This window comes from Neovison vison, chromosome 6 (genome assembly GCF_020171115.1).
Source record: "Neovison vison isolate M4711 chromosome 6, ASM_NN_V1, whole genome shotgun sequence".
Classification (NCBI taxonomy): domain Eukaryota; kingdom Metazoa; phylum Chordata; class Mammalia; order Carnivora; family Mustelidae; genus Neogale; species Neogale vison.
Genome location: NC_058096.1, coordinates 116308741 through 116331846, shown reverse-complemented (window position 1 = coordinate 116331846; position 23106 = coordinate 116308741). Strand labels below are relative to the sequence as shown.

Below are 23106 nucleotides of genomic sequence, written 5' to 3'. Positions count from 1 at the left end.
CTTAATGAACTAGTCTCATAATCCCACATGTGGATTTTTACCTGCATTATCCAGTTGTTCGGGAAAGAAACTGTTCAGCTGTGAAAATTGGTACCCCATGAACTACGAGGCAATGATCTTTCAGCATTATCTTATTTGCTACTTCTGCAGGACAGGGATTATTCTTACCCCAATAAACAAATAAGAAAACTGAGGCTCAGATAGTTCTTTTTCCACAGTGAGAGATTTGAGAAATGTCTTGAGGGAACTATTAGAATTATTTTTGTCTTACTTATTTGTCAGCTAAGAATAGTTGCTGCTATTGTGATCTTACAATGTCAGTGTCTGCTTGACTCTCTGCTAGTCTCGATTAAATTTTCACTTTATTTGGTTAAGATTTTTTGGAGCCTGTAGATAATGACAATAGAACCCCAAAGTGCTTGCTCTCTCTAAATCTCTGGAGATGACAAATCTGGAAAAGGAAACGAGGGTGCAATCCCAAGTCCCTGACTAAGCTCTAGGAATGAGACGGCAGGCTGCTTTCTCTCACCTACTGTTGTAAAATCCATGCAATCTTACTTTATGAGTTAAGCTTTACTTTTTAAAAAAGATTTTATTTATTTATTTGACAGAGGTCACAAGTAGGCAGAGAGGCAGGCAGAGAGAGAGGAGGGGAAGCAGCGAGCCAGATGTCCCGCTCAAACCCAGGACCCTGGGATCATGAACTGAGCCAAAAGCAGAGGCTTTAACCCACTGAGCCACCCAGGTGCCCCAGAGTTAAGCTTTATTTTTAACCACTCAGCTTCAAGAGAATTCCAGGAACTGTCAATTTACTCTCTTCCATGGATCCTTCCCATACCTTACCATGGAGATTATGCAGTATTTAAAGATACACCATTTCTATGTTAGGAAATGGGAGGGAAACACATTCTGATTCATTCCTTCACTGATCTGCGGTCACTGACTTCCGGAAGCTTTGCCAACTACTACATTGCTTTTCAGCAATCCCCTGGCTGTTTCCCGAAGTTCACTCCAACTCAGTTAAGAGTTAGCTCATGGTGGGCTGGGCAGGGAATCCAGAGATAGTGGGTGATATGGTCCCAGCAGGTCATGCCCCTAATTCGCTGTGGTTGACCTTTTAGCCAGTCCAGTGCCTTCCCCTACATCGAAGGGAGTGGACTCCTCTTGCTACCCAAACCGTGGTGGCCCTTGGGCCAGAGCATTTGCATCGGCGTCACCCGGACACTTGTTAGAAGTGCAGATCTGCATTTTGACGCCATTCCACAGAGGATTCACAGGCATGACCAAGTCGAAGCAGCACTGGGTTCTGAAACGCACGCTAACAACCCTCATGCTTCCCTTTTCCCAGCAACATACGAGATGACTGATGAGATCTGGGGTTTGATACCTGACGCCATACAAATTCCATCCTTGACGTGAGCAAGCTTCTTCCTCTCTGAAGCGGTGACACTGCGGTGGTTCTCACGATGTAAGCAAAACGCGCAGCACCCCACAACCCTCACCCAGCCTTCCATCTGCCCGTCGCTGGGCCATGAACGATGGAGTGGGCCCCAAAAGCCCAGGTCGCAGAGCGAGCCGGCTCCCTGTTTTCACTTTAATAATAGGAAATGTTAGTGCAATTCTAAGTGGAGTTGTTGTTGTTTAAATAAAGCATTTAAGTCATCCGGTTGGCTTTCCTTGCAACCTGGCCAAGCTCTGGAAACATTCCTGACGCTTCCTTTCTGAGCTCCCATCCGGGCCGGGACTTTTCTCCCCAGTTCACAGCTAGGAAAGACGAAGTAAACAAAAACTATTTAGATTCTGGGCTTGACGGCGTTGTGGCCACACCTTGTGGCGCAGGCGAAAACCAGCGCCAGCCTGCGACGCCACTTGGAGCGGCAGAAATGTCCTTCACCCGTGTCTCCGCCCTTTAGTGACAAAAGCAGCTGGGAGGCGGGGCTAAGACGCGGAGTTCGCTCGGCCATGTTTTTCAGGTCTCCCCGTTCCTCACCGGACGTTAAAGATCGACGCACGAATCTGGAAGGTACCATTATTTTTGATTCAATCATTCTATCCGAATTTGAGATATTCGTAGACATAGCTATAGAAATTAAGTTCCTTGGACATTTTCATATTTATATTCTGTATCAGTGGCAAGGAGAGGTATACGAAGGGCAGCTTGCAGTAAGTCATTCCGCCTTCTTTTCAACTCGAGCCTCCGCTACTTGGGCTCGTTTATACGTCACTTCCGGGGACCGAGCTCTTGAATACCGGAAAACGCGCGTGCGGTACCGGGAGCGTTCGAGCTAGCGCTGTACTGCCATGGGCCGGCGGAGAGCGGCAGGTCCCGAGACCCTCGGCCGGGCCCTTATCCGCCAGAAGACTCAGCGAAGCCGTAACCACCGTCACAGCGACTTCTGGGTAAGACAGAGCTTATCGTGTTTCGTGGCCTTTTTTTCTAGCTATGAGAGTTTGAATGCTGCGAAGCCTCGGGGTCGGAAGTCCCAGGAAAATTTTGTAGGGAAAAGGGCGCCTCAGGAGGGCTCGGAGAGAGGAGTCTGTCTCCGGCGGATAAGCAGGCCCCCTTTCCACTGAGGCACAGGGCCCCGAGGTAGAGGCGGGAAAGGAGAGCTAGTGTGATGATGAGGCTGTTGGGAGAGCTTGAAGCGCTGTGAATGTAGGCAGCGTTTGATAGTTTTGGAGCAGAAGAAACCTAAAAGCTACTTCTTTTGGTCTTGTCCAAAGAAGGACTCCTCCAGGAGCGGCCGGTTGCCACCAGAAATACAAAATAACTCAGATGCTTGCTGCATCCTTTTTATTCCCTAACGGTGTCGGTGGACGGTGAACCCTGCATCTCCAAACTGTGGTGAGCTGGCCCAGGACTTCCCTGGACCTACGGATGAACACAATTTCAGGATCCTAGAAAAATGGATGAAGTAGTTTGATGCTTGCTTTTCTGACATACCCCCTAGGTATTTGAGATTCACTGTGCTGTGTGTGCGCCACTGTAATACCATCTGATGTCCAGCCATTTTGTGCGCAGAGTAAAGGCATACGGGGCTCTTCCATAGTCATCAGGTCCAGGTGACTCTAGACATTAGATTACATTAGGTCATTTTTAGTTGATTTTGAGGGAACTTGTTACAGTATAACCGTTACAAAGTGGGAGGAAGATTGAATATGAATTCTTAAGAATTGGATTTTGATTCTTACTCTGATTTTTTTTTTTTTTTTTGCTGACCTGTGGCCTTGAACCCACCACCTGCTCTTTTAACCTTCGGGTTTTTTATTTATTTGTACCTGTAATGAGAATATAGCTAGAATAGTGTTTATCAAGCTTTGGATTGCACCTGGCAATCAGTTAAGTAGGTTCCAACTAGTGGTTTTTTTAACCCAACAGGATAGAACTCAAAATATCAGTGTATTACATGCCATAAGGTAACTTTGTTTCAGCATTTTTCCCCCCATATTCTACTGCTTGGCACAGAATTGTATCATTGTGTGTATCACAGCATTTGAGTCCCTGTGTAATCTGTATTTTTTACTGTGGGTCTCCATAAAAATTTTCAATTATGTCTGCCAGGATCAGAGAGTCTGGATTCAGATTTTCTCTCTACCATTTATTAGCAGAACCTATAGACAAATTATTTTTATCTATTTGAAACTGTTTCCTTGTCAGCAAAATAGAGATACAGTAAAATTTATTTCAAAAGGTTTGAAAATTAAATGAAATAATGAAGGGAAAGTGCCTGTCGTATCTCAATGTTTACACTACTTAAATGTTAACTGATACTAGCTTTGACTCTAAAGGGGCTGACACCACCCTCACGACCACAGAACAGTTTCTTGGGAGGTTAGAGTTTGTTCAGTTGTCAGAAGCAGAAGAGAACAGCTGTATTATTACCCTGTGTTTTATTCATAGCTGCACACAAGTGAGCTCAATGATGGCTACGATTGGGGTCGTCTTAATCTTCAGTCAGTGACTGAACAAAGCTCCCTGGATGATTTCCTGGCGACTGCGGAACTTGCAGGAACAGAGTTTGTAGCTGGTAAGTTGTTTATTCCTGAGTACCTAAGACACTCTGGTCACTCTTCCAGCTTTGCTGACTAGATGCAGATTTGTCTACTTGGAAGTGTTCTGTGGACCGTACCAAACTCATAAATGGGTAGTCTTTAACCCAAAGCCAGATAGCCCAGAAGAGTGTAGGAAGGTCTGTCTAATCAAGTAGAATCAAGCTGTGACATTCAGAATGTACCACAGTTTTAAAATTAAGCTCTAAAAAACCTTCAGATTATACATTGTATCGAGTTCAAGAAACTCAGTCTTTGTAGAAAAATGACCAATCAGCATTGTGGCGGACAGTACCAGAATTTTCCAGAAAATGTTTTCTGATACCATTGTTAGAAGCCAACTCCCCTGGTCGGCTGTTGTTATGTAGGCAGTTTGAATTGTATTTTAAAGCACTTGTTGACACACTGTAGTGAATTTTCCATGCATGTAATTTTGTTTTAATCACTGCTCTCCCATGTTTTTCTATAAGTGTCTTCTGAGCACTTAGAAAAGTACCTGGCACAGGTAGCATTATAAACTATTTCTGTTGCTCTTTTGTTGTAAACCTTATTGTGCTGTTCAGGGAATTCATTCATTTATTTAAATGTTCTTATTGGGCTCCAGCTGCTCTCAGGAATTGTACTGGCTACTGAGAGTACAGTGTTGAATAAGATAACTTTGTTCCTGCAGAATTTTGTTTTAGGGGCTATGAAAGAAGTCTGTAGCAAACAATGGGATCATAAAAGATGTAGTTAGTATTCATTCTGTCTGAAGGACGGCTAGGGCCAAGCAAGGAAAGCTTTACGCTGGGACTGAGTCTCAGAGGATGAGTAGGTGTTAAGACAGGTGAGGTGACACAGGACGACGTATCCAGGCAGGTGGAGGACTCAAGCTAGTATGTGAGCAGTAGCTTACCTTGTTCAGAAAATGGTTGTAAGTCGGCCTTGCGGATACTTGAAGTACACAGGGACAAGATGTGATGCGCAAACACTAGGGGGTGGGCAAGGGCTAGAGCCTGAGAGAATAAGGGCTTTAAAGTAATCTTTCAACAGGTTTAAGCAGGTGTCAAACATGATTTTAGATTTCATTGTTTTGAAAGATCACTGATGGATTTTGAGGAGGAATGACCAGTTACATTAGTCCAGCAAGAGAAGTAGGCCAGACTGAAATAGTAGTGATGGAAGAATGGCACAAATAATCAGAACAAGATTAATAGGGAGATGGAACAAACCAGATGTTGTAGAAAGGCATGGAGTAAGTGCAAAAGAGTGGGGAGCGGTAGAGCCAGCACTGGAGGAGAGAGAAAAGGGCATAGAAGGAGAGGAAGGTGAGGAAGTAGAGTTCGTGAGCATGCTGTATTCTTTTGGAGATAGTTGACTATGGCAGGGAGAAGTGTGTGTGTGCATGCGAGCTTATCTGTGTAATCCAGGTTAATACCAGCAGGTGGGTAGGCTATGTGGTAAGAGCCAGCAGAGAGGGAGAGGTTGAAAATACAACATTTGGTTTCACAGTATCAAAAATGTAAAGTGCATATTTTATGACCTGGTGTTAACACAATATCTACACTAGATCAGTGGTTCTCAGGTGTTAGCATCAGAATTACCTAGAAAGCAGATTCCTGGGCCCCTTCTCTGGAGTTTGAATAGGTGTGGGTTGAGCCTGAGAATTTGCATTTCTGACAAGTTCCCAGATAATGCTGTATTTAAACAGTGAATACTTGGAAACAACCTAAGTGTTCAATAGGTGGGAAAATGGATAAACTGTGGCATAGACGTGCTATGGAATACTATGTGGCAGGTAAAAGGAATGAGGTAAATATGTGGATACTTAAGTGAAGGATGTCCATGCCCTGTTACCATATGAAAAGACCAAGTTGTGGAGTAGTACACATGGTATGGTACCATTTGCATTAAGAAAATAACCTGACTGGGTCACCTGGGTGGCTCAGTCAGTTAAGCATCTGACTCTTGATTTTGGCTCAGGGCCTTGTGATCACGCCTCACATTGGGTCCTGCATCGGGGTGTCTGCTTAAGATTCTCTCCTCCCTCCTCCAAAAAAAAGGAAAAGGAAATAATCTGACCAATCTGTATATCTATGTGTATATTAGGAAATAACTTAGAGGCCTTCTCATTTAATCAATAATCTGCAGGGAGAGAACTGAGATTGCAGGGGTGGGCAGAAGGAGGTTGGGGATGGGTCAAAGAGAATGTTTGCCTTTATGGTTGAATTTTTTTAAAAGGAGAGTTTATGGGGGCGCCTGGGTAGCTCAGTGGGTCAAGCCTCTGCCCTAGGCTCGGGTCATGATATCAGGGTCCTGGGATCGAGTCCCGCATCAAGCTCTGCTTGGCAGGGACTCTGCTTCCTTCTGTCTCTCTGACTGCCTCTCCGCCTACTTGTGATCTCTGTCAAATAAATAAATAAAATCTTTAAAAAAAAAAAGTTTATGTATTATGTAGTTAAACATTTTTTAATTTTTAGAAACATGAGGGGAAATAGAGTTTAATGAGGAAATGGAACAAAGTCTGAGTCTGGAAGGAGATGGGAATAGAATGGGGTCAAAAGGAAGCTGAAGGTTGGTGCACACATTAAGAAATGTGTAGATGAGAAGGTGAAATGGTGGGTATCTAATAGTTTAAATTTTTCTATTAAGGTAGAAGATCATCTGAAGGGAAAGTAGTTAGAGTTCAGGGACTGGAAGAACCAAGAATATAGAGAGATTGTCTTCCTTCTAGGTCAAGTCCTAGGACTTACCTAATGTTGAGCCCATAACATTTGTAGTGACACTGAATTGTCATATAATTAATATACATTTTACGTATCTTTGGAATCTCTGTAATGATAAGAATGTCCTTCTGTATGCTAGTAAGATAGTTGGTGCTTGAGGAATTTCAGGATAGCTTCAGGATGAGGTTTGGTCTCTAGACAGACCTAGTTGGTAATTAGAGGATTGAAATTTTTCGGCACTACCAAGTTAATCACAAAGGTAATTTAATCAATCATGCCTACACAGTGAACCCTTCATAAACCTTTCAAAAATCCATTAATACCTCATTGTTTCATACCTTCTCATCCTTTCCCTTAGTAATGCAGAGGTGATAGAATTCTGTTTCAGTTTTCTACAGTCTGAAGATCCTACTGGACATACAGAGATAGGGGTTCTTAATCTAGAAACTACATATTTCACTTGTCTGTGTGAACCCTGCAAACTGCATGCCAAGTGTGTGTGTTGTGTGCGTGCGCGCACATGTGAGAGAGAGAAAATGCGTGTTTTTGGATGGGTCAATGGTTTTTAAATAAATTTTTATATGGGCCCCTGGCCTAACCAAGGAGGGCAGAATAATAAGAGATGCTAAATGTTCTTTGGGAACTCTACTTTTAAAAGATGACACAGGTAGTACTCTTTATTTTCAGCAAATAAGTAAGCATGATGTTGCGCTGTTTTGTCTTTACTCCTGGTTCCAATAACTGGAGCTTCTAAAACCCTTGTTTGTAACTTCCTGAGTTGGGGGTGAGAGGAGGGTCTTTTGTTATTCATTATAATCCTCTTACAGCCATTCCAGAGTTTATGTTCATGGGGTGACTTGTGGACCCTAGGTAGCTTCTGCAGGGGGCTGATTGCACAAGGAACCAACCCTGTTATTAGGGGCTTGGAGTTCTGAAGACCTCAGTAGAGGTGCTAGAATTGAGCTCGCCACCAGTAACCAGTGATTAAATCAGTCGTGCCTGTGCAATAAAGCCTCCATAAAAGCCCATTCAGAGACTTGGCATCTGAAGTGCAACAGCTTTGGGGGACTGTGCCTTTAAACCTTGGGAGGCTCATACAACTCTTGATAGTGTCAGAATATATATGTGCTGCCGAAGCAAGCACTTGATAGTGTCAGAATATAATGGAATTGTAGGACATCAGTTGTTGTCCGGAGAGATGGAGAGCTCATTCCTGGTGTGGGAAAAGACACACTGGGTGTCAGGAGTATTCTGAGTAAAAAGAGTTCAGAGCCAAGTGGCTGCATTATCGTGCTACTTGCCGCAGCCCTCAGAGTAATGCTGCTGAAATGAGAACGAGAATGGATAGTTGGCTTTATCTGAGGGTTGGGAGATGAGACAGGGGGTGCAGTGGGTAAGGAACTTTGATGTTCAGTTGGAGAATGGTTGTACTATATGGTTTTGGCCAAATAGGAAAAGAAATGAATCTGTGAGCCGGACAAGGGACTGTAAGAAAAGGAAAGACTCAAGGGGCTAGAGGCATGTAGAGATTAGACAAAGCAGAGTGGGAACATCAGCTGGGAGATCACCCTTGGAAGGAGGAATTCTGTGAAAGAATTACCAGATACGGGGCTTGTGGTGTGTGTTTTTTGACTTTTGGTTGAGGATGCATGAATGAAAATAGTGGTTGGGTGGACTGGACTAGGCAGATGGAGCTCCTAGATGGTGTTGATGGTCTGACAAGGGTAGCAGACTAATCTGCTTAAAGATCAAGAGAAACATTGCTGAAGATGTTATCTTTGAATAGGACCTTCCCTTAGCCATTAGGTAAGAAGCTTAACTGGCTTCTCTCAGTGAGTCACCTGCCCATGGAGACTAGGTGGCTGTGTGTGAAATCGAGACCCAGAGCCCTAGAGCAGAGAGCTCTGTAGTTTGTACATGGACATGGCTTTTTTTATTATTATTCCTTTGAATTGTTATATAGTAGTAATTGTGAATTGGGTATTCATCATAAAACATCCTACATAAATGATGGCTGTGTGATAATTCACTAGTTATAGTTCACCAGTTTTAGTATATGTGCTGCCGAAGCGAGCACTAGTTCACCAGTTTTAACTGGAGTGAGTCTCCTTGCTGAATCTTTACTTCCCCACCCCCTCCCATTGGGTGATAATTATTCCCCATAAGTAAAATGAGATGGGTTGTACTCAATCTTTGCAACCCCTTCCCACTCCTACAGTTTCTGTTTCCTTGAAATGCATTCAGTATATGGAGTTTTATAAAATGAGTATTTGAAAAAATGATTGGCCTTTAGAAAACTTTAGTAAAGATTTTTCTCTTTCATTCCTTTTTTGGTAGATAACTTCACTTGGAAATTATTTATCCAAGGCTGGAGGCATCTACATCAAGAAAGCTCAAATTCTGTTTTAGATGCTATATTTTTTCATTTTAAGGTAATGACTAATATCCACTCAATAGATTGCCACTTTAGTTACAATACTTTCTTTTATTCTCTAAACAGAGAAGCTTAATATCAAGTTTGTGCATCCTGAGGCTAGAACTGGACTGCTGTCTTTTGAGGAGAGCCAGAGAATTAAGAAACTCCACGAAGAAAACAAACAGTTCTTGAGTGTGCCACGGAGGTGAGTTGAGCAGAAATTACAAGGCATCCTAAGTATAAAATTTTTCATTTGATGTTCTCTCTTTTCCTGTTTCCTTTTATCACTGCCATTATTAAATCCAAATTCCCTGTTTAATTTTGGTAATTCACATGGAATTTTTTTTTCCTTTGTGATTGTTTCAGACCAAAGTGGGACAAAAACACTAGTCCAGAAGAACTCAAACAGGCAGAGAAAGATAACTTTCTAGAATGGAGACGTCAACTTGTCCGGTGAGTGTTGGAATATAGAAAGATTGGTCTTGAAATTCTGAGCCTAGCATTTTGGTGTGTTTGCATTGGTCTTTGCATTTTGAAGGCCTGATTCTCTTAAAAAGGAAATGGTAAATTTCTTCTTTCAAGTGCAAATTATGTGTGTGACCAGCGTTATTGGGTACATGTGCATCTTTGCACAAAGATGATAAATTGATTACTCCACTCCATTCCTGGCCTTCGCTCCCTCATACTCTTCTCTAGCCATTAGTCACCCTGGAGTTGATCACTGCTCTCTTAAGCATTCTTCCAGAAGGAGGTGTGTGGGAGAAATGTCATTTTGAATGTCTAGGGCTTAAATAAATTAAGTATAAAATTTCAAGTTTGATTTTCATTTGGCTTAGCAGAAATTAATAACAGTTTGATAGTTAATAATTGCGATGCAGTAAATTTGAGTGTTTCTACTATTTGAAACTTTCGATTATAATCTGGCAAAGATAAAAACTTCTCATTCTAAAGCCAGGCTAGAAGAGGAACAAAAATTGCTGTTGACTCCATTTGAAAGAAATTTGGACTTTTGGCGCCAGCTCTGGAGGGTGATTGAGAGAAGGTAAGTTACCATTTTCCTTTTGTGTAACTAAGACATTAATGGTATTAGATTAGATTCAGATGTTGGTAAACGCTCATAGACCCCGGGAGCCGGGGGTGCTCAGGGATTAAACTATGCAAATGGCTATTGAGAATTATTATAAAAACTGAAAGTGTGATGCTATATTTCTTTCAAGTATAGATTTTTTTTTAATTAGGTAAACATGTTGATAAGCGTGTGAGAATGGTGAATGTTTTCTGTAAGATGAGTTCTGAAGTACCTACAGTTATTTCAACAAACGTCTGTTGATTTCTATTGGAAATATGGGTGTGAAAGAGGTAGATGTCTGCTTGCAAAGAGAAAATATGTTGTGGGGAGGGATCAGGGACACAGGAATGAAGTGCTGTCTTTGTACTCAGATGATCACTACATGGTAAATCCAGAGTGTGATTCCTGCTGTGTTACAGATAGAAAGACAGTGGGCCGAGTTATAACAGAGGAAGGAGCACCTGGTAAGGATTGTGGGACTCAAGGAGTGATTTGTTTTAATTGGAATTAGTAGTGATGGTCGCACAACTTTGCAAATATACTAAACACTACTGAATCATAAACTTTTATTTTTTTTTTAAAGATTTTATTTATTTATTTGACAGACAGAGGTCACAAGTAGGCAGAGAGGCAGGCAGAGAAGAGAGAGTGGGAAAAGCAGGCTACCTGCTGAGCAGAGAGCCCCATGTGGGGCTCCATCCCAGGACCCTGGGATCATGACCTGAGCCACTGAGCCATCCAGGCACCCCTGTATCGTAAACTTTTAAAAGGTTTAATTTTGGGGCACCTGGCCCAAATCTCTCTGCCTGCCTCTCTGACTACTTGTGATCTCTCTCTGTCAAATAAATAAATGAAATCCTTTTAAAAAATAAAATAAATAAAATAAAAGGGTTAATTTTATGATGTATGGATTATATCTCAATTTTTTTTTTTTTTTTTTTTTTTTTAAAGTCACTTGCATACCTTCCCCATCCTGCTCCTGCAGGGGCGGAGAGAAGGCTGTTGGGCTGGAATATAAGGGTGTCAGGGTAGCAAGGCAAATCTCTAAAGAGTCTAGAAAGTAGAAGCTTGCTGCTGATTCCCAGACTCTGTGCAGGCCCCTTTGATTCAGTTAGGCTTGAACGAGGCTCCGGAAGACCCACTGATTTCCTGGGGAACTTCTGTGGAGTACAGTGGATCTCTTCTTTAGGACCTCTTGAGCAGTTGAAGATGTGTACTGCTGCTTCCAAGGAAAAATGGTAACAAGGTTATATGTTAGGAAACCTGGCCTTGGAATGCCCCCATCTTCATATTTAACAGTATTGTTTTGTTTTTCTGCTTGTTTTTTTGATTTTAGGTTTTCTCCTATTTCCTATATTGTCTGACTTTACTCCCTATTCCTTTTTTTAATTTATTCTGGTTTCTGACTTTTATGTAAGAGGCTTTCCTCAGGTATCAAGTGACCTTTTTTAAGATGTTTATTTATTTATTTGGGGGATAGAGAGAGAGAGCACAAGCGGTGGGGGGAGCAGGGAGGAGGGTAGGGCAGGGGGAGAGGGAGAAGCAGGCTCCCCACTGAGCAGGGAGCCCAGCACAGGGCTTGATCCCAGGACCCTGGGATCATATGTGACCTGACCTGAAAACAGATGTTTAATTGACTGAGCCACCCAGGCACCGCAGTGTGATTATATTTAGGAATGAATTCTTAGGGCACCTATGGGGGGCTCAGTGAGTTAAGCATCTGCTTCAGGCTCAGTTCATAATCTCGGGGTTCTGGGATCAAGTTCTGCATTGGGCTTCTTGCTCAGCAGGGAGCCTGCTTCTCACTCTGCTTGCGCTCCCGCTGCTTGTGCTCTCTCTTCCTTACTCTGTCTGACAAATAAATAAAATACTTTTTAAAAAGAAGAAGAAGCAGAAGCATTATAAACGTGATTGACAAGACTACCTGTTTGGTTGGAATTTGCCGACTGTGGACTTCACTGTATAGGACCAAGTAGGGGTCAATTTTATTCTGTTGGAATACCCCTAAGATGTTAGGATTTGTAGGGGTTTTCCCTAGAGTCTCAGTTTCTTAAAGAGAATGGTCTCCTGCCAAGAGCATGACTAAAGGTGGTGGGTGTTAGGATGCAAAGAAGTTGTGCATTTTCACTATTTGGTACATAGACTTGTTTAATCCCCTCTTCTTCAGTATGGCACCTTTTTCCCACCTTCTGTGCTTGAGGTCCCAAGTCTTCAGCTTCTCGGGTTCATTTTCTCCATAATAGACCCTAGCCTTTTGCCACTGGGATAGGAGATTGAGGAGGTGTAGTTGCCTGCCTCGAAGGCACAGGGAAGCAGACCTAAGAGCTCCTCATTCAGATTGATTGCAGTTCTACACTTCACCCTTGCCTAGAGACCTTGCATCGGACACTTCTTATCTGCTCCCTCAGGGCTGGGGAGTATGAACAGGCTTGCTTCTTGACTGGGCTACCATGTCTCAATTGCTGCTGTTCTTTCTCTTTGCCCTATTAAACTTCAGAGTTTACTTTCATTCTTAGAGGTTTTGAGAGGGAAGCATATGTGTTCATTCTTTCACACTTGACAGAATGGCCCTTTACTCATGTTTTTATGTCCCTAAATAAGCACCTGGTTTCCTGAGAAGGAGCTTGTTGTACTTGTTGAAACTTCACTTCACTTCAGTTATTTTACAATGTTACTTGCTCTGTTACTTTCATTATGAGGTATTTCTTTTTTTATAAAAGAGCATGTTTGTAACTTGCAGCATATAGTTTTTATCACATGGAAGTGGTTCTGATTGACATAGAAATATTATTGAAGTGACTACTGCCACATTTTTTAACAGGAAATATTTATTGATGTGTTTGGTACAACAGATGTCTCCTGTTTGGTAACAGGCTAGCTAAGCCATCTGCCTCTTTAATTTCAAGTGTAGTTATTGGAAAAGATTTGATGTATACCCTGTCACTGAAATGCAGGAAGCTGCTGGGACACGGAGGGCAGAACTCTGTATTTAGGAAGATAAGGCACTATTGTACTGCGGAAGCTGGTACACTATCAGTACTTTGCTCTGCAGCCTCAGGCAGCACATGAAGCAAGCGGTCTGAAGTTTGTCTTTCCTTTCTGGTGTCTGCTTGTTTGCGGGTAGACCTGATGTTGGTGGACCTTGCAGTTTTAGTTTATTAGACTTTGTCCATGTTTTGCAGTCATTGTTGCATTTACTGTTAAATCCTCACAGTTTGAAAGTGGTAGGTAATACCTTAAAGAAGAAATACTGGGACCCACTTAATTAGAGAACTTAACAATTTGTCATTAATTAGCAAGTCTGTGAGTTCTTGGAATCACAATATTATGCTGGAAATTTATTCTGAAAGAAAATGCACTTGGATTCTTAAAGCCCTGCCTTAAATGGTAAGTTTGATTTAATACATTTCCTCCGTGTCCAGTCTAGTTGCATAAACATTACCTCAGAACAGGCTAACCAGACTCGGCTTTTTAGGAGACTGCTGTGAGCATGCCTGCAGCTTATTTCCTTCTGGTGGCAGCTGGCCACTAGCGCATCTCTCCTAGCCATGGAGGCAGGATGAAAGGAGGATCCTCCCAGAGCAGTGGGAGATTTACTCTCAAAGCGCTTGGCTACTCTAGTCCCCACTGCATTTGTGAGGGCTCTGAGGAGCTTGCTCTCGGCTACAGAAAGTTTTCTTGTTGCTGCATCTTCTGTGTGATGCAGAAGTTGGACTCCTTGGTCCTGCTTCAGTGTGCCATCTTAAGTTGATATTTTCCCGTTTTGTATTTTAGCCATTTAAATGCCTCGTTGTTGATACTGGTGGATGATGAGTTGCTAGATTTGTTTTTTTCTCTTCAGCCCTGGGCTTAACTAAGATACAGGCTTTGATAGTGGCAGCTGTCAGCAAGTGATTTATTCATTTTCTTTTGAGGCCTTACCACCAGTGTAGATTAGGTACTGAGTACACAGTAGACCTCCCCTTGGACTGAAGTATTTGGAATACTCTTGCCTTACCAGAAGAGTTTACTAGAAGATACAGTTGAAGCTTTAGAATGAAACATCAGAGGCTCTCTAGCAAGAGAATGTTATGATTACAAGCATGTCCTCTGGTCCAGACTGACTTCCCATTCCAGCTCCATCACTTAGCAGCTGGTAACCTTAGACAAGTGACTTCACTGTCCTATGCCTCAGTTTCCTCATAGATAAACTGGGGGTAATTGTACCTTAAAACATTAAATGTGTCAAATGCTTAATATGTGAAACTGTTTGCTATTGTTATCATATGGTCAGTGTTGCACCTCACAGTGATTAGAGTATCTCCCCTTTCTTTTTCAGTGATATTGTGGTCCAGATAGTAGATGCTCGAAACCCACTCCTGTTTAGATGTGAGGATTTGGTAAGTGAAGTGTGACAATTCAGATGTGAAGTTCTTGGAGCTTCAGCGGGAAGACAGCATCACTGGTAGCAATCCTGCTGGCAAGCGTTCAGTTCTGTCCTCTAGCTGTGGTTAAGGAGGCCTCCTCATGCGTACTGCTGCTCCTTAGACAGGTGTCTTCCTTCAGAAACTAGTATTACCATCTGCAGGAAGAACAAACACATGACTTTTCTAGCTTTTAGTTTAGAAGCCAGTTTGTTAGTAGACATTTACCAGTGTTTCTCATTTTTTAAGAGACATCAGTTGAACTGGCATTGTATTTATTAGTCACAGCTTACCCATACTATTAAGTTCTCTTTCTTCACACCTTAGTTACTTCCTCTTGTGATATTTTACAAGCAAACTAAGTTTGTAAAACACCAGCAGGAGTAACAATTAAGGAGTGAAGGCTACATGAAATGAAATACAAGTTGTAAATTAATAAAACACTGTACACATGTAAAGTATTCCTATTAGTGTTTGAATCTATAATAGTAATAGTCCAGAATATTTTTTTTAAAGATTTTATTTATGGGACGCCTGCGTAGCTCAGTTGGTTGAGCATCTGCCTTCGGCTCAGGTCATGATCCCAGCAAGGAGACTGCTTCTCCTTCTACCTGCTGCTCCTCCTGCTTGTGTGCTGTCCTCTCTCTTTGACAAATAAATAGACAAAATCTTTAAAAAAAAAAAAAAAAAGATTTTATGTATTTATTTGATAGTGTACAAGCTGCGGGGAACAGCAGGCAGAGGGAGAGGGAGAAGCAGGCTCCCCACTGAGCAGGGAGTCCAGTGTAGGGCTCAGTCTCAGTACCCCAAGATCATGACCCTAGCTGAAGGCAGATGCTCAAACAGCTGAGTCATCCAGGCACCCTGCTGCAGAATATTTTTAAATTCACCGGTGAGGGACAAAAATCAGAATGCTAAAACTCTTATGAAGTCTGCTTTTATACCTTGTTTCCTAGTGAAGAGCTGTGGTTGGGAATTAATTTCAATTACTGGGTCTTGTTTTTCTTTTAGACTTCAAAAAGTATTTTTTACATGAAAAGATAAGATTAGGGACGTCTGGGTGGCTCAGTTGGTTGGACGACTGCCTTCGGCTCAGGTCATGATCCCGGAGTCCCGGGATCGAGTCCCACATCAGGCTCCCAGCTCCATGGGGAGTCTGCTTCGCTCTCTGACCTTCTCCTTGCTCATGCTCTCTCTCACTGTCTATCTCTCAAATAAATAAATAAATAAAATATTTTAAAAGAAAAGATAAGATTATATTGGCTGTCATCACTTGGCTGAAAAATAGTCCCTGCTGGCTGGGAAATGTCCTAATTTTGCATTTCTTAAACTTCTGTATAAAAGAAACAACTCAGCACTATTAAAGAGAGGAGCTACATTATTTAAAGAAAAAGAATCTGTTATACTTCAGCAGGGTAGGAGAGTATTTCCTTTTACCCTTTCCAGTTGCTAATGTTGAGGGTATTTTTAGGTATATATTATCTAACTTTTTCAGAGCTTGTTGAGAAGGATCAGTAGAAAAGTACCAGGATGGAAAATCTTTAAATTAGGATTGACTTAAAACTGAGGGCAGTAAAAACCTTTAATACTGTATGGGGGCTTTCAGTATAATTAGCCCAATTTTCACTTGTTTGAAGAGGCCTTTCTAAATACCTTTGTCTTGCCTAGGAATGTTATGTGAAGGAAATAGATGATAATAAGGAAAACGTCATTCTGATAAATAAGGCCGATTTGTTGACTGCTGAGCAGCGGAGTGCTTGGGCCACGTACTTTGAACAAGAAAATGTGAAGATTATCTTCTGGTCAGCTTTGACTGAAGCCATTCAACTAATTGGTGACTCTGAGGTAACCCTGGGAGACTTTTTGAGGTTGCGTTTCTGGGAAGAAGATTTCAGTATCTGGTTAGTAAGCTTTGTTATTCTTATTGAAGATTATTGGGAATCCAAATGCTCTGATAGTAGGGTGATGTATAGAAAAATGAGTCACAAGGTTACTTTCCCTGGTTGTGAAATAATCTGACGTCTCTGGGGCTATATGGTACACACTGATACAAGCTATAATTTTTATTTTTTTGGATTTTTTTTTTAAGATTTTATTTATTTATTTGACAGAGATCACAAGTAGACAGGCAGGCAGAGAGAGAGAGAAAGAGAGAGAGGAGAAAGCCGACTTCCTGCTGAGCAGAGAGCCCGATGCGGGGCTTGATCCCAGGTCCTGGGATCTTGACCCAAGCCAGAGGCCCAGGCTTTACCCACTGAGCCACCCAGGCGCCCCGATTTTTTTAGATTTTTGACAGGAAATTGTATAGGAAGTCTAATAATGACTTTGTAATTGTTTTTAATAGGAGGCGGTACAACCGAAGGGTTTAACTCTACTTCTCAGGACTTGATTAGAATCTCTTTTGACATTGTTTTCAAAACAAACAAATGAAATAATCCTAAAGATATACCATTTTATCTTGTTTTTTTTCTTTTAAGATTTTATTTATTTTTTGAGACACAGAGAGCACAAGCGGGGGGGGGGGGGGGGGGGGGGGGGGGGCAGAAGGAGAGAGAAAAGGAGAAGCAGACTTCCTGCTGAGCAGGGAGCCCCATGCGATGATGCGGGGCTCCATCCCAGGCCCCTGGCATCATGACCTGAGCCAAAGGCAGATGCTTAACTGAGCTTCCCAGGCACCCTATACCATGTTTTGTTTTCTTTTGTTTTAAGATTTTATTTATTTATTTGACAGGCAGAGAGGCAGGCAAGGGGCAGGGGGAAATAGGCTCCCTGTTGAGCGGAGAGCCCCATGCGGGTCTTGATCCCAGGACCCCAGGATCATGACCGGAGCTGAAGGCAGAGGCCTTAACCCACTGAGCCATCCAGGCGCCCCAATATACAATGTTACTTTTTAACCTAAATTTTACAGAAACAGTTTGGAGTGTTTTTGTTTTTGTTTTTAAGTAATTTCTGCACGCAGTGTGGGGCCTGAGCTCATAACCCCAAGATCAAGAGTCACATGCACCACCAACTGAGCCAGCCAGGCACCCCTGGGGTATATTTTCTAATAAAAAATATAACTATTAGCTAGTAATAGCTATGAAGTACAATTAGTAGTAGAATCTTAGAGCTGAAAGAGACTTAAAAGATGCCTTTTTCCCTAGCCTTTTCCTTTCATCTCTTGTCAACCATCTGTAGGCTATTTTGTATGTTGAGCTGAGTGCCAGTGAACAAAATGCCCTCCCGTTGATGAGTTCACAGGTAGCTCGATGGGTTCACAGGTAGCTCTATGAATTCCTTCCCTCACCTTCATGGCAGACAGTCATATAATCTCTGTTATTTATCTGTGTTAAATGATAGAGACTAGGTAGCTCATTCTTTCTTTCTACCTTTAGAAAGTTCTTCAGTTCAGTGAAGCCGAGGCAGCCTCCCTAACCTTTGATCTATGGACTCTTCTTTGTCCCCTTAGTTTTCTCTGTGTATATTTTCTGGTGTCCTACTCATCATGGACACAGTATCTGGGACACTGTGATCAGAATACTCCCAGTAATTCTGTTTTTGTTTTTGTTGGTTCACCCCATTTCAGAGGAGCTGAAGCTCGTGGCTCATTTAACCTGTGAACAACAAAATCCCTCAAATATTTTTTAAAAAAGAAAAAACTTAATGCAAATCTGATCCCATATTTACATGTGGAAGAAGTTTTTCATTTTGTGTTTACCTCAATTTAGGACATGTAATTACTCTGAAATATTGTTAGCGATTTAGGGCTAAGATAGAGAATTCATTTTGGTTGTACAGTTTGCTTTTCTCTCCTCCTAGCTTTGAACCTACAAGTTTTATGTGTTTGTCCTCTATATTCTTTCCAGTCCTTAATAACATTGTTAAATAGATTAGGACCAAGGGGAGAACTCCGTAACCTTTTGTGAACTTACTGAGCCCCCCTGTAAGCATTTTGATGTGATGAATACAGGTGTGTTCACAAGGATGTAACAATAATAATTATTCCATTGTTACTACTGTTAATAAAAACTAAACCATAGGGCCATCTGGGTGGCTCAGTGGGTTAAAGCCTCTGCCTTCGGCTCAGCTCATGATCCCAGAGTCCTGGGATCAAGCCCCGCATCGGGCATCGGGCTCTCTGCTCGCATCGGGCTGTCTGCTCAGCAGGGAGCCTGCTTCCTTCTCTCTCTCTGCCTGCCTCTCTGCCTACTTATAATCTGTCTGTCAAATAAATAAATAAAATCTTTAAAAAAAAAAAAAAAACTAAACTAAACCATAGGAAGCTTATTCTGTGCTATTTACCGTTGTCCTAAGCACTTTATACATTGTATTCATTTAATCATCTCAGCAGTAAGTGTAAGTTTTTGTTATCCTCAGGCAGTCAGTCCGGCTTCTTGGGTTGTCTTCTTAACCGTTATTTCTGTGTTTCAACTCTTTTCTGGAGATGAGTGTTTTAAGGAAATTTTTTTAAATAAATACTTATCACTGTATTACTTAGCCCTGATGTATCAACCCCATAACTATAAAAAAATGGAAAAAAGATAGTTTCTATATAGGTGGTATTCCCTGAACTGTTAACTGAGTAGTACCTTGGTGACTGTCTTTCTAGGACTCCCAGCTGCCTAGTAGACTTGCTTCCATACCCAGTTCTGAGTTGCGAGAGCCTGGTTATGGAAGATACTGTTTCTCCCTTTTTAAGTTAGCTGTCTTTTACTTCTCTCAAGTCTTCTGAAGTGTCTGCCGTTTTTCATGATCTCCTGAGACCAATAACCAGCTACTGTTGTGATATCAAAGCTAGCATCACATCTGTCATTTGACTGTCAAACATGAATTTATTGGAAATAGTTTGATAGTCACTGTTTTCTCTCACCTATATGAAATTTGGTTCTTCCTTTTCAATTGTTTGACCCCTTCTTACTTGGGGGAAAAAAAAATTTTCAGATTTCAAGCTGAGTACTTTTGTTTTCTCTTGGCTATCTGTTAAAATGCACTCTTTTCCCCCCACCAAGGGATTGACTTTTCTCATCTTTTTATTTTTAATATAACTGGCACAAAGTTCTTCGTTGTCTTTATCATTTTTTCTGAACCTAAACTGCTCCTAGTTTTAGTAGTTTTTTTAATATACATTCACATTCAGTTCACATTATTGTTTTCTGTTTCTTTCATATTTTTAAACAATCCAGAAGAGCTCATAATGAAGAGATACCGTCTTTATATTCATTGCTCTCATAGAAATTGCTTCTAGTTCTGTAGTTCTATTATAAGCCATGCTGCCATGTTTCTTTTTGACCTGCCAGGCCTGAGCATGAAATCATGCCTATTTTCCCTAACATTTTGTTTATATCTGTACTTTCCTAAAATTTAGGATACTTGTTAATTGAGTTCATAATGTCCTCTTCTGTGATGGCTACTCATTCTAACACTAGGTAATTTAGAAATGATTTAAAGTTTGCATCAATTCTAAGTCCAAACCCAGTCCTCTTGTTAATTCAAATTAATACTGTATATTGTCTTGCGTTTGCTTTATTATCAGTAGGAATTCAAAAGAATTAACACATCCTTGAAGAGTAAATGATTCGTATCTTTCTCTTTGCTTATATGAGTAAGTTTCACATGTGGAGTTGAGTTTTTTTGCTTCTGCATTTCATCCAGAGGAAGCTGTGCTCCACAGTGCTTTGATTTATTAAAGGCAATTGCAAAGGAATAGCAGTTCCCTGTAACATGCAAATAATGGTCTTTAAAAATGGAAATGTAAAAAGAAACTCCAGTTATAAACCATGCCCTTGTTTTGTGCAAAGAAGAGAATGTTAAATATTTTATCATTAATAAGAAATGCTTTGTTCTATAGCCTGGTGCAAAATAATGTACTGCTAAAGAAGTCAGCTTGACACCGGCTTTTTCTAAACTCTTGCTTTTTTTAGAGATGTAAACATTAGAGATGTAAACATTAGAGATGTACAGACATAATGTGTAAAGTGAAGGTCCACTGCTCCTCCCATCCCCAGAGAGCACCACTTCTGCTAGTTTGTTGTGTCCTTTCACCAAAAAGTTTACCATGTCTCCCTGTTTTCATCTTTTCTGGTCTCCTTCCTAACTTATCCTATCCTGTCTTCATCTGAGATAACCAGCGCTGAGTACATTCACTAGAGTGGAAGGTGCCATTGTCATACACTTCTGAGCTTTGTTGGTTTCTGTCCTCTCTTCAGGAGCAGGTGAAAGGGGATGCTGGAGAAACCAACACAGCCGAGTCCAAAAAGTCCAGTTGTGATGAGGCTGTGGTCTCATGCAGTGAGCCCAGGCATCTCCCAGACACCAGTTCCCTCGCACTCCGTGACGTTGACCCTAGCGATGAAGACTCCAGTGAGTATGAGGACTGTCCAGAGGAGGAGGAAGAGGTTTGGCAGACTTGCTCGGAAGAGGATAGCAATCCTGACGAAGAGGCCTGTGGCCTGGACTGGCAGGGAAGCTGTCCTGTGGATTCTGAGGCTCAGGGTAGGAAGACCCTGCAGAAGGAGTGCACACACAATTTCACCCACCTGGTATCAAGGCAGGAATTGTTGGAGATCTTTAAGCAGCTGCACACTGGGAAGAAGGTGAAAGACGGACAACTTACAATTGGACTGGTAAAATGAAATAGGTCCTCAGATTGTTACTGCATGGGTACTTCTTTCTTTCTTTCTTAAGATTTTCTTATTTGAGGGCTGGCTGGGTGACTTAACTGGTTGAGCATCTGTCTTTTGCTGAAGCCCTGGGATCAAGTCTCCCATCGGGCTCCTTGCTCAGCAGGGACCCAGCTTCTCCCTCTGTCTCCTGCTCCCCCTGCTTGTGCTCATGCTCTCTCTCCACCTCCCTCCTTCCCTCTCTCTCTCTCTCTGACAAATAAATAAAATCTTTTTAAGAAAGTTTTATTACTGGAAAGAGAGAGATAAAAGATGCGGAAGGGGCAGAGGGAAAGAGGATCCCAAGCAGACTGTGCACTGAGCATGGAACCCAAAGTAGGGCTTGATCTTGGGATCCTGAAATCATGACCTGAGCCAAAACCTGAAGCTGGACGCCCAACCGGTTGTACCACCCACATTCCCCACCACATGGGTGCCTTTATTTCTGATCTTGGTAGCTACACTGGAACCCAAGAGACCAACCAATCTTTTGGCATCATAGGGAACATTATTGCTCTCTTGTTGCCTATTGGCATTGTGGGAATAGCTAAAGTCCAGCTCAAAAGAGTGAACGCTTAAGACTTACATTGGTTACAGCCCTGTTTATATCAGTTATCTTCTCTTATTTTCCATTTCAGCCCTACCACTCCTTTGACTTAGAAAGAGGTAGCAGAATGAGAACGCCTTTAAAGTTGTCTTCAGACTTCAAGTTCAATAATCTTAGGCTTTTGGTTTCATGTGATCCTTGCCAACTTGTACTGTAAATATTCCAGGTGTATTTTAGGGAAAATCCCAGCATCTTTGGGCCAAGTAAAACGTGACTGCTGTTTTAGTTGCATAAGAACAAAGGGAGGGGCACCTGGTTGGCTCAGTGGGTTAAGCCTCTGCCTTCGAATCAGTTCATGGTCTCAGGGTTCTGTGATCCAGCCCCTCATTGGGCTCTCTACTCAACAGGGGGCCTGCTTACCCCTCTCTCTGCCTGCCTCTCCGCCTACTTGTGATCTCTGTCTGTCAAATAAATAGAATCTTTAAAAAGAAAAAAAAAAGAACAAGGGAAAGGAGATCCCATCCTTAGCTACATATACACTAGTTCTAGAGGTGGCTGTGAGAAGTGCTACCTCAAAGATGTACAGCACAGCTCCAGAGGCCCCATCTTTAGCTAAGGAGATGTTAGATGTCAGAGAAGGTTATTGTAAAGGTCTCTCATCCAAGAGAGCAAAACCGTGAGGGAAAGTAGATCATGACGGGTTTAAAATCTTCTAACTCTTAAATTACATACCAAGTACAGCTAATCCTAATTGTTTTGAAGTGTGCTCCGACCCACCCCCCCCACCACAAGCCTACTTAAAATGATTGTAGCACATCAATGTTTCACTTCAGAGTGCTAGTTAAAGGAATTGTCCCTAGAGCTGGGCAGACCTAGTACACTGCCTAGTTACAGTGGGGTGGACTCACTTGCTGTGAAGCTTGGAGAACTTAGGTCATTTCCCTCAGCTTCAGAGCTTCAGCTTCTTTTTTTTTTAGTATGATTGCTAAAAATTCATTTTTTTCATGCTACCAGAAACCAGCTTCCCTAAAAGCTAGTTTCTTTCTCACACTTAGGGAAGTACTAAGCAGCCCCTCTACTTTCTGAATGTTTTGCTCTAGAAATCCCAAGAATAGGTTAATTTCCTCAGTCTACGAATATTTACTGGTCATGTGCCGCAGGCCAGGCATCCTGTTGGTCCCTAGCAGTGTATTGGGAGCAGACAGACCCAGTCCTCACCCTCCTAGAACTTGGAGTTCCAGGTGTGGTGCGTGTGAGAATACATCCTGCAGCCTGTAG

At 41.9% G+C, this 23106-nt stretch overlaps 1 protein-coding gene across 1 annotated transcript in view; it reads left to right on the top strand.

Annotated features, from left to right (window-relative positions):
• Positions 1-2256: 2256 nt before the first annotated feature.
• Positions 2257-23106, top strand: part of LSG1 (large 60S subunit nuclear export GTPase 1) — a 32531-nt gene continuing 11681 nt past the window's right edge. Inside the window, exons 1-8 of the mRNA XM_044252036.1 lie at positions 2257-2400; positions 3902-4028; positions 9256-9376; positions 9538-9624; positions 10127-10213; positions 14559-14619; positions 16312-16488; positions 20829-21245. Of these exons, the coding sequence (XP_044107971.1) occupies positions 2302-2400; positions 3902-4028; positions 9256-9376; positions 9538-9624; positions 10127-10213; positions 14559-14619; positions 16312-16488; positions 20829-21245 (1176 nt within the window). The 5' untranslated portion in view covers positions 2257-2301. The remainder of the gene's footprint in view (positions 2401-3901; positions 4029-9255; positions 9377-9537; positions 9625-10126; positions 10214-14558; positions 14620-16311; positions 16489-20828; positions 21246-23106) is intronic.